General features: G+C 44.3%; 1 protein-coding gene across 1 annotated transcript in view; it reads left to right on the top strand.

The window, feature by feature from the left end:
- Positions 1 to 19,697, top strand: part of LOC103775502 (calcium/calmodulin-dependent protein kinase type 1D-like) — a gene marked incomplete at both ends in the record, with an annotated part of 69,455 nt that extends 49,758 nt beyond the window's left edge. The window contains 5 exons of the mRNA XM_008942962.1: positions 3,438 to 3,550; positions 5,345 to 5,423; positions 14,872 to 14,959; positions 15,629 to 15,767; positions 19,588 to 19,697. Of these exons, the coding sequence (XP_008941210.1) occupies positions 3,438 to 3,550; positions 5,345 to 5,423; positions 14,872 to 14,959; positions 15,629 to 15,767; positions 19,588 to 19,697 (529 nt within the window). The remainder of the gene's footprint in view (positions 1 to 3,437; positions 3,551 to 5,344; positions 5,424 to 14,871; positions 14,960 to 15,628; positions 15,768 to 19,587) is intronic.
- Between the last annotated feature and the right edge of the window lie 6 nt (positions 19,698 to 19,703).

Raw genomic sequence — 19,703 nt, 5'->3', positions numbered from 1 at the left:
CCATCCCTTATAGCAAAGCCAGCAACATTAAAGTAACATTAAGACTTCTCTGTCTTCCTAAACTCTGATTTTAAGGGAAAGGACAGCAAGACCACCTATATTTTGGCTCCCAACCACTCCCTGTGCCAGGATACCCTGGTGTTCCCCTCCCACATCCCACCTCCTCTGTCCTAAGGAGCTTTCTCCTTTCTCACATGCTTTGTGGTGTAGGTCCTCAGTGATTTGCCTCCTGGAGGAGCATCCATACTGTCCCCCTGTGCATGAGTTTCACCCCAGTCCCTCACCAAGCCAGGACCAGCCCTCACCCTGCACTCAGCCTGCTCTCAGGCAGGGAGCTGGTCTGGGGGGGATGTCCAAGCCCATGAGCTGTAATGGCTACTAACGCTTCTCAAGTTCTCACCAGTCAGGGAAAAGCAGTGCCAAAGAGTCTTTCTCCCCTGCGTCCAGCTTCCAGTAGCTCTGGCATCCTCCTGTGTGATGCTGACTCTTCATGTATCAGCACTTCCACCTGTGATCCCTGTGATGTGCTGCAGTGATCTCCCAGATACAGGGGTAGATACCCCAGACATGGAGTCCTCAAGCCATGCAGAGAAGCAGGAGAAGAGCTGGATGTGTGTAGGAAGGGGATTGAAAGGCTCTGGAGAGGTTGGGGCTCTTGCTGGGGTTCGTGTTTCTCTGTCCCTCTCCTTGCAGTGTCATAACCCTCCAGCTCTGTGCTGCTCAGCAGTTTGCTCCTACCTTCTGCTGCCACGAGCATGTATAAATCACAGCAGCCCTAACTTGTGCTCCTGTACCTTTGCCAAGGTAATTAGTACGGTGCACATTTTAAGAGAGTTATTTCTCTCTCTGGAGCAGCCTGCCAGCGCCTCGCCACGCACAGCACACTGCTCACACTAAAAGGCTTTATCAGAGCACTTTGGTTTTGTTTAAGGAAACTGCTGAGGAAGGCAAGAAATTAATGAAGGGCTGCCAGACTTCTTATACGGAGCCCAATGAGTCCTCTGGGGAAGAGGGACAGAGTGATGGCTCTGACTGCCTTTGGAGGAGCATTTTTCCTTCCTTCTGGACATCTCTATCCCAGCAGCCATCCTGACAGTTGCAGTGCTGGTGCTGTCAACTCCTGCCTTTCCAAAACCTTCAGTAGAGCACCCAAAATGTTGAGGGTTGTGACAAAAGAGAAGAAAGATGAAAATCAGTTTTTGTGAATTCCCCCTCCCCAAGACTGTGGGATGTAAGTGTTGATATTTACTACATTAAAGCTAGTTATATGAATGTTCTTCATAGGTACCTGTAGAGCTGGATCCTGGTTGTGGATCCATTTTCCGGTCAGCATATGTTTTTCCTCCATCACCCAGGTGCATAGTGGCTTTTAGGGTTTTCTTAAATGCACCATTTTAAATGAAATTGCTCATACACCACTGCCACGTGTTATCATGTAGAAGTTGCTGCACTGAGCCCTGCACACAAGCACATGCCCACTAAGTAGGTCTGCAGTCCTGCTCTGAACACGAACCCTTGTCTGGCATGAGGTTCGCTTACTTTTGATAACGGCAGCCATCCAGTGGGACACAATGAGAACTGGCTCATCTGTTTTGTAAGAGAAAGAGAGAGATTTCTGATTCAGTTGAACCAAAGTGGCTTCATTGTAATGCTGCAAACTTCAGCAGAGTTCTCCGGGTCAATACGAATCTGACGCAGATCAACATCTCACTCAGCATTTAAATTATTTATCCAGCACGCTGGCTCTTCAGAGCTAACAAAACATTGCTCCTTTCACCCTCAAGTGTTGAGTTGGTTCAAATAACCTCCAGGGCAGCCGGCTGGCTTTGAGTTATAAATAGCTTGAGTATTTCATGTCCTGTAGTTCCCTCCTCATTGCTCTCCTGTTGCTACAGGGTAGTGTTTCAGCTAGATCTTCAGCCTGGTGATAGTGGCTGCCTCTCTCCAATTAAATGCTTTATTGGTGTTGATTGACTCAGAGTTTAAGAAAACTGTAGAAAAAAGATAATTTCAATATCAGCAAAGTATATGAAAAAAGAATTTACACTGTAGACTAGAGGGAAAAATTGAGACTTCTCTATAGAGAGACAATAGAGACAGGAAGGCCTGTTTGACTGCGAGCAGGATGGGTTTGCTAAAACCTTGGTTCAGCCTTGGAGGTCAATTTGATGCTCTGCAACGTTGATATTAGAACCTGAAGAAGGGGAGTCTTTGCCAGCATGTCTGCACAGAGGGACAGGCTGCTGGCTGGACATGAGGGATCTCTGACACATGACTTTTGTCACTGCGTTTGCTTAATGTGGTCCCAGATGTGGTTTTCCCATGTCTGCAGGGCTGGAGCAGCTCTGTCTCAGCAGGACTGTCCTGCTGTCTGCAGCACTAGGAGTGTGCATCCTGAGTGTTCAGCTCAAACTAGGCAAATAATGTTCAGTGTCCTGCTTGTCCTGGGGCTAGGTTTTCTGAGGAGTCTGATGATAAACAGTGAAAACCAGGACAGGACTGTGGTTAGCCTTAGGCAAGGTAGGCAGTTTGATGTGGGCAGCAAGATCACTTGCAGAAGTGAGAAAGACTGGGAAAGACTCTCTCTGTGTCTCTGCAACTGCAGCAGGTCCATGTGCAGCCTGTGCAGGCTCTGCTGCAGAGGTGGAATGACTCTGTGGGGCTCCTTGTCCTGCTTGGCACCAGCTCTTCCTCCGTGTTGTGCTGGAGAAGAGGTCCATGCAGGTGACCAGTGGCTCCCCAGTTGTACCACAAACCTTCCTACACAGCTACAGTCTCTTGCACAATGTAGAGACCAGAGGTTGTGCTCAAAGCCTGTGCTGATGTGGGTAGCTAGGTAGGTGTCCTTGATTCCCAAGGCTCTGCTGTGCCTGCGTGTCTACAGAGCCACTGCACCTCCTCTCTGCCATCTGCATGGGAGTAAAGCCAGTGTAAGTGGCCTGTGTAAGGTACTGGGTGAGAACAGTCCAGAAGGACAACCAGAGCAGTGAAGCCAGTATGGAGAAGACTCCTGGGTGGGGAATGCTTGTGCTGAGGGATGAGAGGGACTGGTGCTCTGTGGATATAGCATGTAGCTCATGAAAACTCCTCTTTACTACATGTATAGGAGAGGATGGAAGGGCTCATGGCTGTGTAATAAAACAATTCCTTTGGCTAAACAGCTAAAAGCATGCAGAGGGTGGGCAGGCTATCTGCATGAGTCACTGTAGGACCCACAGCACTGGGTTTCCATTCAGAATTCCAATTCGTCCAGGACTATGTTAATCTTCAGAAGTGGGTTTTCGTGTCCCTGAACAAACTTCTGTCATGGTAGGTCTTGCCTGCTTGAAAACTTACTGGTGCAAGTCTTAAGAGTTTCTCCTTCTTCCTCCCTCTTTCTCACCTTCTTGGCAAGACAGGTCCAAGGGTCATGTCTCTCTTTTGTTGCTCTCCATTAGGCTCTGTGGGTATCCTCCTTTCTACGATGAAAATGACTCCAAACTCTTCGAGCAGATCCTTAAGGCGGAGTATGAGTTTGACTCTCCATATTGGGATGACATCTCTGAGTCTGGTAAGCAGCTACTGCTCATTTAATTGCAGCAACCACTTATGCATGCATGCCTGTTGCAGAGGATGTTCTCTGGGCATGAGAATGCTCCCTCCATCATGTGTGGGGCTCCTTTTAACTGAAAACCATTGGGGATGTGCATTTCCTTCAGCTCAGATAGTTACAAGACTTTATTTCTGCAGGAGAGTAAATTAAGTACCATTTTGTCTAACCACAGACAAAGCAGTAAAACGTAGCTGGAACAGAAGATGAAGATAACAGAAGACTGTCCCAAGGAGACAAAGCAGTTTAATTTCTCCATCATATCCGACTGAAAAGCAGATGGTTTATGTGTCATTAATAATAAGGCAGTAAACTCATTTGGCTGTTACTGACACCGCACTGCAGGTCCAAAGCAGGTCTACAGTCTATGCAGCAAAGAACCCAAGAAATTAATGGCTTCCAAATGAGTTGGGTGAGCAGATTTAGAAACTAGGAGTACTGTCCAGGTGGTTGGATCCAGACAGCTGCCCATATGCTCACCCACTTCCCCACCCACTGCAAAAGACATTTAACCCATGGTGCGTGTCCCTGCTGTAGTCAGTCTGGCAGAGAGGCAGACGTACCGATCTGTTACAGGCAAATACACCTAAAGGCTTCTGGCTCCAGCATGGCTCACGGTCTGCCAGCATCTGCGTCCATAGGTGACAGCAGGGACTTGTTCAGCACTGCAGCCTGTGTGTGCCTCTGTCGTGCTGTGTGGTCTCCAAGAGGTCAGGCGAGCTCAGTGTCCTTGCTGTGTCCAGCCCAGGGGAACATCTGCCATTTCATGCCAGAGACAAAATGAATTCTAGGAATATTTTGTCATACAAAAATATCCCTAGAAATGCAGTTTTCTGATTCATTAGTGCTACTGATTAAGGCAAGGGAGATATAAAAACAAGTGGTTAATTTTAAAGATGATTATATTTCCTGTTACCTCTGCATAGGACATTTCATCCTGCTTACATCTGCGGGACAGATATCCTTGTGATACATTGCTTCAAAATATATGGGATGAGAAGTTTTTTCATGACCATAAGAGTTTTTGAAGAAAATATGAATGTCTTCTGGCAGACACCTTTGCATTTTGGGAGAAAGACTGTCACCTAAATCAGCACAAAGATTTTTCTGCTATATTTGGCTTCTCTGTGGCTCCTTCAGCTACTCTCTCCTGAAACTACTGGATGCATGCCATGCTGTGATCTCCCTTCCTTCCATTAGAGTGTTGATTAAAAACACACTACTTCATGCTCAAGGCAGTCCATTTCCCTCGGTAACTTGTTTTTAAGTACTCAGCATGTCCTCACAGCTGCCTGAGTGTGATTGCTTGGAGGGAGCAATGAGAAGCCACTCCTACTGCAGCATCAGACCTCCTACTTGCCTTTCCTGCTCAGTTTACCAGCATCTCCAACAGATGTGGCCATACTGAGACCACTGAGATACTCAGAGGCACTTGGCTGACCAGAGAGCTAGGAGCTGGCAGGCTTGAACTCTGCTGACTCTGAATTATCCATCCCTCTCCTAAATATACCTGCAGGACTCGATGCCTTTAGCTGTTGTCCACCATACTAAATAACTTGGATTTTGTCCTAAGCCACTTTGGTTGTACCTATACTAATAAATGACAACTGACCCAGGGCCATTTTCTGATGCTGTGGCCAGATGGCACTTGGTAGTCTAGTTAATGCTGTTGGCTGATCATCCTGTATCAAAACTGGGCATCGACCCTATTGCTTTAAATTATCATCTTTTTTTTTTTTTTTTTTTTTTTAACAGCTAAAGACTTCATTCGGAATTTGATGGAGAAGGACCCTAACAAAAGATACACCTGTGAGCAAGCAGCACGGCACCCTTGGTAAGAAACAGTCACTGCTGTGCAAAACCCTCAGGACAAAAATCACTGTTTTGCGTTCATAGGTTGAAGTTTTTTTTTTCTGTCATGCATAATACTAACCTCTACTAAATAACTTTGTGCTTTTACTCTTACAACCCCCACCTTCATCATCCAGATTTCCCTATAACCATGATGTAGTTTAATCTTCTGCACCAGGCTGTTGAGTATCTGTGTGAGGATTCAATAAAATGCTGAATTATGTATGTTGACTGTAGTGCAGCAGTGGAATATGTCAAAAGGATTGAACCCAGAAATCATATTCTGGGGCAAAAGGTCAAGTTCTATAGGTATGCAGAAAGCTGGGTATCAAGCTGCTCACGAGGTCCTTGCCAAGGTAATATCAGAGCACTTAAGAGTATCCCATGATATAGGAAGTCATCATCTGTGCTTCACAGATAATAGTCCACCTCCTGCTTGCAGTAAAGACCTGGTTTCACATGCCATTTACCCTTTCTTTTTGAATGGAAGAGATAGGACACCCTGGAGAGGGATAATCTGAATCAGCCACAGCAATGCTCTCTCTGCAATGACTACAGAAAAGTACCTTCAGAATTTAGACCTCTGTTAAGTGCTTTAGAGGCATCATCTTTTGATGATGCCTCTGCACATGGGTGACTTCACCAATGATACTCAAGGATTATGTAGCTGAAACAAGAATGGCTGATGTACTTTTGACCAACCCTGAGAGAGTTAGTATCACCACACGACCAACTGCACCCAAAACTGGGCTTTAGATGTAGCTCTTTTAGGGCAGGGATCAGTATATACGAAGTGAGATATTATTTTGGCTGTTACAATAGCCACAACAGAAAGGTGTCTACAGCCTGACATTTTCACCCCAGGTGTGCATTAGTCTGAGGTTTAGTGCTATCACAGTTACCACAAATACCATTTCCTTTTGCAGTTTCTGGAGCGCTGGCTGGATAAGAGCATTAGGCTGTGCATTTGCAGGGGAACAGAAGTTTTTCCTGAGTGTCCACAGGCCCTCAGAAAAGCAGCCAGGCCAGTGTCATAATTTGCTCCACAGCTTGATGGACCACAAAACTGTCCTGGCAATGCAATTTGAGTCCTGGGCCTAGGTGGAAAGTGAATCCTTTTAAAGGTTTTTACTGTTTTGGCTTACTTGCTGACAAAGTTTTACCAATAAACAGGCTGATGAATTACCCCCATCATAAATTAATAGTTTGGCACTCATGAAGGCATTCAGTAAGCTGTGACTAGCTGAGTGGCAGAAATACAGTGAGATGGCACTGATTTCTTCATAGTGGGAATGATGTACCGATGTCTAACTGCAGTGTCAGCTGCTAAGATTACAAATTGGGCTGAAGATAAGACTGAGGCTCAGCCTTTACAATTAACAAGTTTTAGGAAGGGCTTAGGATGCCAAAGGAAAGGTAAATCATCGAGGAAAGCAAGGTTGTTGCTTTTCATTCTCTGTGCCAATGCCAATGAACTACATTTTATAGATGGTAATTAACTGCACCAGTGGCTGCCATCAATACAAATGAGAGACAAGGAGAAGTCAAGACCTGAGCCTGCCTTTTGTCCAGTGTCCTATCAATAACTGTGTTGTCTGTATGACAAAAAGGAAATCTGGGAAATGAAATCCAGCTTTTGCAAGCTGAGAAAAAAAAGAAAAAAATCTAAATTATACTGACCTGAGCCTCAGGAAATAAGCAAGTTCCAAAAGTCAATACCAGAAATACAGAATAAACAATGGGAATGCAACTCCCAGCAGAGAATGAGGTGACCATTTTTATAACTCAGAGGCAGATTTTCCAAAGCCTTGCATCCAAGATACACAAGACGTAAGCATCCAGCTCTTGGCCCCACTACATCTGTGTTGGTTGCTGGAGTGCAACAAAGAAACGTGGCACTTGTAAGGCACACAGCTTCTGGGCCCTCCTAAAGGAACAAAATGATAAAAAGTGTTTTCATTCCCGTTATTTTTTTTTTCTTTTGCATGTCATGGACAGGAGCCAATGGAAACTCACAGACTGCTCCGTAATTTTTTATATTTTCTACAGAAGACAATCTTCCATTTGAAAACAACTCCCAAAAAAGGCTTTTTTCCCATTTCTGTGGCAGAGGTTCTTCTTCTGCCAGGCTGACTTTGCAAGGCAGTAGTTCATTTGCAGGGCTACAACCCAGCCATGTAAAGCATGGCTTTGGGTCAGCCTTTGGGATGTTAGACATGCAAATGGCACTGCAGTAGGGAGGGTTAAAATGGCCACCATGTTTCCACCCCACATCCCAAATGTACCTCCCTTCAACACAGAGGCAACACATGCCAGTGGATTACAGAAGGAGAGTTGTACAGTGAAATAAAAGTATGGTTTACAAAGATGTGGCTTCAGACCTACCTCTGTCCCCCCCCATGAGCTCTTGAGCAAAAACTTGGTATCTTATTCCTCCTTGCTCTGAAAAGCTTCTTCTAACATAAATGTTGCAGTTATGGACTTCTCTGGAGAGTGGTGCAGTGATTTTTTTGAAGGGTTTGGATCCTGTAGTGATAAATGCTACTAAAATACCTTTTTGGATAATCAAGGCTACTCACCTGGATATTATCTGTCATTTCCCAGTTAGTGATAGGATCTCATTTTGCCAAGCCATTGCTCAAGAAGCATTTTCCACCCAGACGGCTTATGCCAGGAAATAATGAGGGTTTTTACTGCTTCTTTTCTCATTCTAGCCATTTTATCTGTTGTAATGCCATCCACCCCTCCCTTTTGAAGAAGAGGAATTTTTGGTGGTGAAGGACAGCTCTGTTCTTCCTCTCAGTGGTCAGCTGTGTCATTCTCTCAGCCTGGGCATATTTAAGCTTCCACCAGATCCAGGCTTGAGTTCCTCACTCCCATGTTTGCATTCAGTTGCAGCAGTCAGAGATAAAGGTGCGAGGGTTTAGGAAATGGAGAGAGCTACTGGAGACAGGCTGTCGTGGCTTTTCCAACGGGGCATCCTGTGCCACCTTTTCATAGGAACGTGTATTGCTCAGCACACATCTGCCAGCAGCCTCACCTTCCACAGTGTCCACATAGTGTTGTCTTCTCTATGTGTGATCAGAAGTTATGAGACATGTGAGACTACTGGCTTAGTGGAAGGAGATGGTCAAAGCAGACTTCAAGTGGTCCTATAAGTTATATGCTCTTGCAGAGTGCTTACATTTCAAGTAGCCCTTGATGACATCTCATAAAAGGTTTATTTTTGTCTGCACAACTGGTTCTGTAGAGCAACGTAACTGGGTAAGCATCTTTGGACCCTAGAGTTTCAGGAAGTGAAATCCTGATTCCACTGAGGTTAATGGGAGTTTTGCCACTGACTTCAGTGGGAGTTGGGGTTTGTCTCCTTGTCTCACCAGCAGAACACAGAACATCTACCCAACACACTGGTGCTGTGCAAATGGTAGATAATTAATATATATGACAAAGTGTCTCCATGTTGTGTCATTTTTCAGCTTTCCCTTTGTCTTCCTCCTGCAAAATCTGCCCCTGTATTATCAGATCATTTGGATCAGCCACAGATTCTATCAAATCATGAGAAGAAAATCATGATTTGAGATCATCTATCACAGAAATCTGTCAAATCAGGAGCACTTACCAGCTATGTTATAATCCAGTTATGATACTCTGATTGAGATGGCTGGCTGGCCATCAGATTTTGTTGTTTCAATATATAACATTTGTTAAGAACAAACTGATTGCAGAAATACCTCTTATTACACCTCTTTTTTTAATTATCGTGTCTTTTTATTAAAAATTTTCAAACAAGGCTTGCAAGAACTGGATCTTGGAAGATATTACATTCGTGCCTTTAAGGTTAATAATCTCTGAATTTCGGGAAACTGCTCTAGAACAGCCAGCTATTCACATGACTAAATATTTGTACAGGATCAGACCCTAAAAAAAGTAAATACTCCTTCCCAATGGCCCACTTTTCTGTTCTGTATCTGCTCCACACATGCCTGCATTTACGTGATATTTTGCTATTTATAATCAAATGGCCTTGGCAGGGGGACGGTATGTTAAACTCGGAGCTGGCAGAAAAGGAGGCTAATAACTGCAGTGAAGTATGGTAGCTGAAACAGTACAATGGGTAAGACTTGTTGGTATAATGATTACACCCCAGCCAGCACAATCTGTCCATTTATACGGTTTTCTCCAGTTTAATCTGCAGGTGACCTATGCTTTCCATTGGAAAAGTTATTTATTTTATAGCCTATCTTCCACTGAGGTTTGCACTGTTTATGGTGTGTTGCAAAGGTGCAATGTTCTGCTTAGTTGTTCCACTGTGACTCTTTGAAAAGGACGTGGAAAACGAAGGCAACAGAAGAGTGGGGTGATTTTGATACATTTTAATGTTTCCCCAGTTCATATTAATGGCAGCAATTACATTTATTAAATATATAGCCATGTCAGAACCCACATCCTGGTTAGGGCAATCACTCGGGCTGCAGTGATTAAGGTCGAGCAGCAGAAACCAAAGAACCTGTGTTTTTTTCCAGCTATAGGATCATGCTGCACTCCCTGTCAGGTCAAGCTGGGTCCTGCAGCCCCAAATGCAGCAATCCATGCTCAGGTCAGAGGAAAAGAAAACAGTTCTCAGAGGGTGAGGAGAAGTCCAACAGTTAGGAAGCTAATATAGGAATTGGAAGGCGTACTGTGAATTTCTGTGCTGTGTCACACATTACCCAAGAGACTTTAAATGGGATTTAGAGCTGTGTGCTGAAGCCAGTTATGGCACTGAAGGCAACTTGGCACAAGTTAATTCAAGGGTGATGTATGTAGTGCTTCCCTGTATAGACTGTGTCGAGAAGAAGGAGGTTGTGGCACCTAAAGCAGACACCTGAGTCCGTGGGTACGAGTGTGGCCCTCACCTTTGCCCACTGCTTGTGCAGAGGGAGAACTGGGACATGCCAACGTCCATCCCCACCTATGCCAAAGATTTGTAAGTCTTTGGCAAGGACTGAGCCTCTGCAAATTGTAACCATGACCCTGAGTGTTTATTATGTGCCAGAGAGCACGAGCCAGATAATAACTTTCACCCAGGGAAAGGCCATGGTTTACAAAGAGCTCATTTCTTGGACGATGTTGTTTGAAGTGTGAAAAGGGCTCCCTGAAGGGAACTGCTGATGTTTACAACGTTAAATCAAACTCTTATCGAGTTTGTCCCTGCACTCTATTTATTTTGGAGCATCACTGACACAGTATGTGTGTATGTATGTTTATACGTATGCATGTGTGTATATATGTATGTGTATGTATAGAAGAGTTATGAACTTTCAGCATTATCCATTACAGCTAACTTCATGTTTCCTGTCATCATACTCAAGAGCATTTCCAAGCACTGTTTGGCCAGCACAGCGTTTGAGTTGGCTGCCTTCAGCATGAAGGTTCAGAGTATAATGGTAGATGAAAGACTCTGCTTGCTGTCGTGGGCAGGGAGGATGTGAGAGACATATGCTTGCAGTATGCTAACAAAGAACTGTCCAAAAGGAAATTTACTGGGTTTGTCTTTGTTGGAGGTTGCTCTCAAAGCTTAGAAGTGGTATGGCCAGATATATTTCTGTAATAGCTTTGAACCCAGATATAGAGATAAAATAAATTAGATACTATGAAATATTTGATCATTAGATTAGATTCCTCTCATGTGCAGGGCTAGATTTGTTATGGTTATTCATGAGAAATACCCTTCATAGCTTCAGTAGAAGTATATGTGGTGGAGTGTCGTGAAATTGTGGCCCTTGGTGTCCAGTTATGTGTCGAGACACATATATTTACAACTGGATGTAAGCCCAGATTCAGCACAAAGTTCTCCAAACCATTGTTAGGAAGTAGATGCTTTCAAGTGCTACAAAATGAGGACTCGAAGAGAAAAGCCAGGTTCCAGTTAGGCTAATCAGCCTACTCGATTCTGGGTGATGCTCAGCATGATAACAAATCAGACATTATTCTGATTTGCTTAATTTTCTATTTTTATATGCATGTGGTAGATAGAAGTAATATCTTTTACTTTTTACTGGGCCAACTGGTATAGTCAGTAAAAACAAGCTTCAGCTCTGACACAGTTAACTTCAAAGTTAACCGCAAGCCCAAGAACTGTTGCTAAGGATTTGACCAGATATGCATCAGTTTGATCATCTCTGAAGCAGAAGACGGATGTTTTCAGGGAAAAAGGAGCTGATTCCTTCAAGAGAAGGGTATGTTGCACAAGGGATGGAGGGAGGAAGGAAGAAAGATGCTAAGATATTTTGGTCCTCAAAGGAAAAGCAAGATGGTTTATAGCCTGTGGACTTGGAGAGCTAGGGGAAGGTGGAAGGGTGATTATAATGTGCTCTAAAACCAATATCTCTATTAAATTTAGTTCATTATCTTCTCAGCATGGGAATTAAAGTTCATGATTAAATGCATTCAGTATAGATGTGATGATGCTCATGATACCTACCTCGGGGTTGGTTTGTGTGGCCAAAAGCTTATCTCATATTTCAAACTGTGCCAGTTGATCATATAGAAGATACAACTTCTACCTGTTCTTCTGCCCCACCTCTCTTGCTTGTGCCCTCAAACCACCACAGCTCCAGCAAAACACTGACAGTGAACAGCCATTAACATTTCTTTTGTTTTCCTTGAAGTAAAACTGTGTTATTTTATACAATTGAGTCATGAAAGTTTCAAGATCCTCCAGGTACAAATCACGGTGTAAAAGCACAGTCCTCCTGTTACCGCGTTGCACCATTAACAGGATAAGCTCTTCAGAGGCAGCCTGGAGAATGATCCCATACCTGGCTTTGGCAACCAAGGCTGTTTTGAGCCACACTGTTGGGCGTACTGGCAGGCACTCGAATGGATCCTGCTGTGCTAAATTAGCCCCAGCACTGCTATTATTTTGCTCTGATAAAAAACCTAGCATCTGCAAGGTGCTAATGCTGCTGAAGAGGCCTTGAATGTAGGATGGTCCCCACTGTAGGATCTGAGGGCTTCACAGGGTGTCTGTCCATCCCCTTGTGAAGTCGGCAAATACTATTCTGCTTATTTAGGAAACAACCAAATATCAAGACTTTTTTTCTGCAATTCTGAGAAATTCATGGTAAGCATAGAGTTAGTGGTGGTAGAAGACAGTTTATGAGCTATTGGAACCGCCAGTGTCTTACTGAAACCACCGGTATTTTAGAAAATGATACCTGAACTCCAAAAAATATATAGCCTGAGCCTTGAGCTACATGCCTAATGAAAAGTTTCATATAGCAAAAATGCATTTGCAAGTCCTTGTGGAGGCTGGCAGGAAAGATCTTCTGGAAGAGCTGGCAAGGATATCAGACCCCAAGAACTTGTTCTGTCAGTGTTTCCAAAGTAAAATTTGACCAGTGGGAAATGCGATCAGTGCTTCTACAGCTTGTTAATGAACTTGTTCATAAAGCAAAATGCTCCATTAGCTTTGGAGGAAAAGCTAATGTGCAAGTGTAAGTAAATTTTCTCTTTGCTTCATCTTTTTGATCAGTTCTCAGCCAAACACCTCTCCTCCATCAACAGCACAGGGACCCAGGAGAGAATGTCAAGTACGATTTGGGAGCCACGCTTTGCTCACGGTACCAGTTCTTCTGTCTGCTGGAGACAGAGGTTATGTGGCAGAGGCAGTCAGACAAGTGCCATTCCCAGTTGGTGGTGGGCTGCCCTGAACAGGAGCCCTGCTGCTTCCTGTCCACAATCCTGCTGGCTCCAATAGTCTTAAATAACTCAGTGTAGATTAGTTCAATTGCAACACCGGATAGGATTGGTGACTTTCCGCTCTTGGGAGATGGAGGTTTAGTCCCTCACCTTCCCCCCAAGAGTAAGTAGTTCCTCTCACCTCTCTGACATCCTGGCTGGGTGTTGCCAGCAGGAAAGAGGAGAGCAAGTTGGAGAAGACTGGTCCCAGAGAGCACTTCTTAGATGTGCCATTGACATGAAGGTAGAAAGGGCTGCATTTCCTTTGAAGAACAGGGTTACTTTTTGGAATAATCTGTGCAAAATGAAAGGAATGTCTCCAATCCATAGGACACATAAATGGAAACAGCAGGCTGGGGTATGTAAGCAGAGTTTCATCTTCTAAGAGACAAAAAGCAATGCTGCCATTCTGCTGCCTTAGTTGGAAAAGAGTGAACAGTTTGGGTACCGCCCTCTAAGGAAGATGTGGACTGGTTGGAGAAAGTCCAGAGGAGCTCACTAGATCAGAGGATTAGAAAATATGAGTTATGAAGAAACAGTGAAAGAATCAGTTTGTTTAGTCTAGAGAAGAGAAGGCAGAGAGAAGACATGATAACAGTCTTCAAATATGTGAAAAGATGCTTAAAAGACAAAGGGAATTAACTATTTTCCATGTCTTCTGGGAGATAGTGGGGTACTGGAATAGGTTGTTTGAGGAGTCTGTCTTTTGGAGATCTTTAAGAACTGGTTAGCCAAATGCTTTTCAAAATTATTTTGATAGAGCTGGGGTGGGAGGACAGACCAGATGACTGCTGAGTCCTCCAGACCCTCAGATTATTTTATTGGAGGTCCTCAGACCACAAGGCTCTGGTCCTGATGAGTTATTCAATTTCTTATATTTTTATATTTCTAATGGACATTGATCTTCTACACTATGACTGAAAAATTAATTTCTGAAAACATCATGTACAGCACAGGAGGAAATCTTTGCTTCCTGGCCTCACCTATGTGACATAGCACTAATTAGCCCAGCACATGGCCCAACGTCAGTTCACTGTGGTGCCTACTCTTCCAACAGTTCTCATGCCTTGAGAAGTTAAATGAACCAATAAAATTCCCTTGAAATAATTGTGTTTAGTTGAGTGTGTATTTATCTGGTAAAGAAACTGCACAAGATCAGTCAATTTTTTAGGCTGAGTGTTGTTCAGCTTGTGCTGCCTTAGTGAGCGCCCTTATATCTGCTTTACTCTAAATACATTAATCATGATGAATGGCTGTTTGTTGCAGGGTGGCAGGAAAATCTCCAGTGCAAACAGATATTAGACAGGTTGGAGTGGCTCTGGAAGCTGCTGCGTGGCTGAGGCTAAAAGTAGTCTCAGCCTGTTGATGTTAACTCTTTAGATGTAAAGAAAAAAAAAAAAAAGGTAGAATGTTTTCATCTAGGGTTGTACTGGTGATAGAAAGCAGCCGTGCACCAACAAAATAAGGTTGTACTTCTTTGTAGCTGCCAGAGCTACAAGCCTTATCTATACTTGCTTTTATTGCCCCAGATTTTCCACCAATGCTGCCAGCAGAGACAGCAGTGGGGAGTCTGAGCCCTTGTCCGAATGAAATCATCATCACTGCAGGAGCAATCACACCTTACTCCAGCCTTCCCTGTTGAGGATAATAATAGAGTATTCAAGGAGAGCAAAAGATCTCTTAGAATTTGTCTTGTCTTTCTGTTTCAGGATTGCTGGTGATACAGCACTCAACAAAAACATCCACGAGTCGGTCAGCGCTCAGATCCGGAAGAACTTCGCCAAAAGCAAATGGAGAGTAAGTGACCTGTCCTCAGGGATGATGCTTAGGCACATCAGTCTGTTAATGTGGTGGCCATACGGCCACACTTCCAGCATGTTAGTGCTTTCATGGCCCAAAATTCTGGTCAAAATAGTTGGTTCAGACTTAGGCTACGTAGTAGATGCTACTAACCAAGTCTATAAATGTCATGAGTATGAGATATGGGGCCGTGGCTGCTCATAGCTAAAGCACTTGTGGTTATTATGTGTGGAGTCAGGGTCAGCACCACGGAGGGACATGAAGCAATGTGGACACTCCATGTGTTGGTTCAGGGAAGGATGTATCACATAGGATTTTGTCTATAGGCTGCTGCATCGCAGCTCAGTGCCCGAAGGAATAACAAGGAGCAGACCAGGGCAGAAATGTGTGTGGTTTGATGTTACTGTTTCTAGCTTAGAAACTAGAAACTGGGAGAAGTTTGAATGACTTGATATCATACATACAGAATCACATCATAAAGTGTTTCGGGTTGGAAGGGACTTTTAAAGGTCTTCTGTTCCAGCCCCCTGCAGTGAGCAGGGACCAGGTTGCTCCGAGATGATGAGCTCATTCCCTTCCAACAACACCTAACAGGAGAGGAGCAGAAGTAACCCTTCTAACTCAGATTTTTAAATCCTTCCTTTCTTTCTTGTTTTTCCTCTGCAGCAAGCGTTCAACGCCACAGCGGTGGTGCGGCACATGAGGAGGTTACACCTGGGCAGCAGCCTGGACAGTGCCAGTGCCAGCGTGTCCAGCACCCTCAGCCTGGCCACACCTCTGCCCGACGCAGCCACGCGGAAAGATTGTGAGTAGCCAACAGCCTGGGGAAGCTCCTGTCACCCCAAATTCGTGGGATCCCCATTTTCTCCTTGACCCCCAGGCTGCAGTCCTCGCTGCCCGCAAGTTCAGCTTCGTGCAAGCAGGTGTTTAAAATAAAGACTGAAAAAAGGACCCAAGCCTTTGTTTTTAGCTGGCCCAAAAAATAATGATCCAATTAGAGAAGTTTATATGTTTAAAAAATTAAAAAAAAAAAATAATTTTGAAAGAAAAATAGTGTTTCTTGGGGAGAAAAAGGGCTTTTGCTTGGGAAAAAGACCCAGACCCCCACAGCAAAGAAGTTTTCTATTTGACTGAAAACTGAAAAAGTTTACTCAAACTGTTTATGTTTGAGTTTCCAGTATTATGATAAGACATTTTTTATGTAAAAATTGGACTACTTTCCATTTCCATTTTCCATGGAGAAGACTGATCCTGCCAGTCTGACCCAGCTCCTCTCTTCTTGGGCCAAATTAAACTCCTGTACAAAGAGGATCATTTGTCTGAGCAGGGCTCGGGCTCTGTACACCACAATGGGACTTGGCCCGCTGCCTTGTTTGTTTTATGCTATAATTGGGATTTGCAAGCTGCCCAATGGAGTCAGATGCTTGGGTTATATATTTTTTTTCTGAGTGCCAGGAAAGGAGACATGACAGTGAAGGGATCGTTTGGAAGACAGGAATGTGTCCTTTGCAAGGAAGCCTATTTAATATCTGGCTTCTGAGCATTTCTTTTATTCCCTTCTGTCCATTTGTAGAGATTTTCATATCATTAAATGGAAGGATGTGGATTTTACAACTAGAGGAGTTTATTTTAAGGTGTGGCACCAGAAAGGAATGCTAACAGCTTATGGGATTGGAAGTCCTTACTTCACTGGGGACTGAAGTGGTCATTTCTGCATCATATCCCTCACTATTCTGGACCTAAAAGCACCTGCTATTCAGGATGGAATTTGGATGGCACTGCTGTCTGTCTCTGCCACCTCTGCCTGCCAGCTCTGCTCCTTGATGAGGGCATGCCCCCAACTGCAGTCCCTGTGGCTCTGTATGGAAGCTGTGGTCCCTCTTGCTGCCATGGGCATGGTTTCCCCCATGGCTGGGGTGGCATCTGCCTTCTGGGTTCTGTGTGAGACGTTTTTACCCAGCCTGTGCTGTGACTGAGCCAGAGGAGAGCCCTTTCCCTCTGCATCCAGGGCCTGATGGGGATTCATGCCCAGTGCCCACTTTGCAATGCCCAGCACCAAATCCTGCAGCTACTGCTGAAGAAGCATCCTGTGCTCCTGGCATACATCTGGCAAAGGAGTGACGTGGTACTGACCAGCTGCAAAGCACTTCCAACCATGCACTACCAATACAGTGATGCAGAAAACCCCTTAGAGGGGAGAAACATGCCTTTATTTTGGTTCCTGCTGCAGTATGGCTGAGCTGGACCCCGTTAGGCCTAGAGCATCTGATGGCATGCTTGGCTGTTATAACTGAGGGGTGATTAATCTCCATCCATCCATTTGATTAATCTCAAATGGTGTTAATTAATAGCACTGAGTAGTCTGAGTAGTAATGGAAAAACATCTGTGAACAAGAAGGGTGGGAAGAGAGCAAAGGCTGTTTAACCATTACAGAATCCAGCAGGTCCTTCTACAAAATCTGATTGTATTTTGCAGTGGTGAAGTCAGCCAGGATACAAAGAGTAAAACTAAATGTCTTTTTTTTTTCCATGTCATAAATACAAGGCAGAAAAGTATCAAAAGATTTCCAAGCATCCCAGGTTAAGTCCAGCTTGTCAGACAATACAGAAGAGCTTTCCTTCCTCAAAGAAATTAATTAAAGAGTTGGGAGAAGCTGGAGCAGGAGAGACTAGTGAGGAGACCCAGCAGCAAATACAAGGAGTGACACTAAGAAAGGGCTGACATATCAAATGTACTCCACCACCCAGCTCCTGTTGGGAAAAAGGAAACCTCTGAGGTCTCTGTCCTGCCTCTTTCTTTCTCAGCAGCTTCCTCTGGGGACAGATTTCTTGCACGAGAAAGATCCCGTGCAACAAGTTACATGAAACAGCTGTGCCACCATTACAAAGTACAATACTGCCTAGTGCTATTAATAGACATTTAATGAGCTCTCCAAATAGTTTTGAATGCAGCAATTTTACACCATTGAAGACAATTAAATGCAGCCCTTGCCTGAGAGCAGGTTATGCCAGGCTGCATCCTAGTTCTGTCTGCTGTATTGGGGCAGAGCAGAGATTATGCATTAGGCTGGGTTATGCTACCTGTCAGGAGAGCCCAAGTGAATCAGTTGGGATTTCTCAAGTGTATTAGCCTGGTTCTCAGTCCATGTCTGGTTTATTCTGTTTAGACATGATTGGACTCCCTAGATTAATTACAGGACCTAGATCACTGTATTTTTAAGATAATAGATAAATTACAGCATAAAACCAATGTGTCAAATGTCAACACTGCTGGGAAACAGGATGTGGCCAAGTGTAGCTACAGCATTGTCATCCCTGAGGTTGAAGTGCCACCTTGAAGATGGAAAAGTAATTAAAGGTCATAGCAAACCTCACAAAGATCCTGAGTAGTCAAGAGGCCATCTCAAACTCCAGTGCGAGAATATATTAATACAGATTTCACCAGGCTGGAAAGATGAACTCTATTTCTAATCATTCTGAGCCCAAATCCTGTGAGAGCAAGGTGACCATGCCAGGTCCCCATTTGGCAGCTTTTCTTGCACCAGATCTACCTTTGCACATCAGTGCCTACAAGGCTGCAAAATTGCATGGAGAGCTGCATGTGCCAGCAAACTCTAGGGCTCTCCCCTGTGGGGTCTCAACAGCTGCTGAGAGAGTGGTGGTTCATCCATGGAAAGCTCTGGCAAGGCTATGTTTTACTTCTCTTCATTAATGCTTTCCATAGAAACTGCTGACGTTGTGCTAGAACAGCAAAATCTTGAATCTGCCATTCGGAACCCAGCCTACTTTGGGTTTTCAGAGGTTATGATTTGGAGGGTTTTGGTTTTTAAGCCGTGGTGGAGGGTTCCCTGGAAGCAGACACTTTCTATAAACTCTTTAATTTAGAATAATTCCTCCCCTCCTTTTTTGTTTTTCCATAAAAAATACCTGTCAGAAGTCTTTGATTAGTTCAAAAGGAACTACATGGGTACATTCTGAGTCCAGATACTCAACTGATGTCAACCTACATGTCTTAGCTGAATGTCCTGGAGACATACCAGCAAAACCTGGAGTGACAAAAGCTAATGCTAGAATGATGTTCAAGTCACACAAATTTACATTCCCTCTAGGTTTAGTGGAACCCGCCAATGGATTTGACCTAATGTCCTTCTTTATCAGCAGCTTTGCAGGGTGCCTGGGGAAATTTTTTCATCCAGGTGCACAGTCAGTTTGTTTAGCTAGACGGCCACTATGAGAAGTTGAATCATCTTTAACATGCCTGCGAGGAAAATTGTTCTGAGCGAGTACAGTTCTGGAGGGATTTTTGGATCCCACGACTCTTTGTCTTCAGCTCTAGAAATGTGGAATCAGCCTGGCTGGACATATACCAAAGCTGGACATGTATTTATTGCAACGTGCATAATGCAGCTGCTGGTGGTGTCAGCAGGCGAAGGGCTGTGGGCCAGGAGAGCAGAAGATGCCCCGTGGAGTACCCAGCCAGCCCACCCCTGGGAGAAGAGCAGGAGCACCATTTCCAGCTGTGGTCCCCTCCGCTCCTTAGCCTGCTGCAAAAAGAAACTCAGCTTTGCCCACACCCCCGCCTCCAAAAATAACATTTCTAACTCTGTTTCTGGCTTTCCTTTTAGGTATGTCTCCATCCACTCTCTGTAGTTTTGTTTCATCTGCTTCTTCAGGCGTTTCTGCGGTAGGAGGGGAGCGGAGACCCAGACCCACCACAGTGACCACAGTGCACACAGGGAGC

Source organism: Merops nubicus, unplaced genomic scaffold, assembly GCF_000691845.1.
Source record: "Merops nubicus isolate BGI_N331 unplaced genomic scaffold, ASM69184v1 scaffold6256, whole genome shotgun sequence".
NCBI classification, from domain to species: Eukaryota; Metazoa; Chordata; class Aves; order Coraciiformes; family Meropidae; genus Merops; species Merops nubicus.
This window is presented reverse-complemented; position numbering and strand designations above follow the sequence as displayed.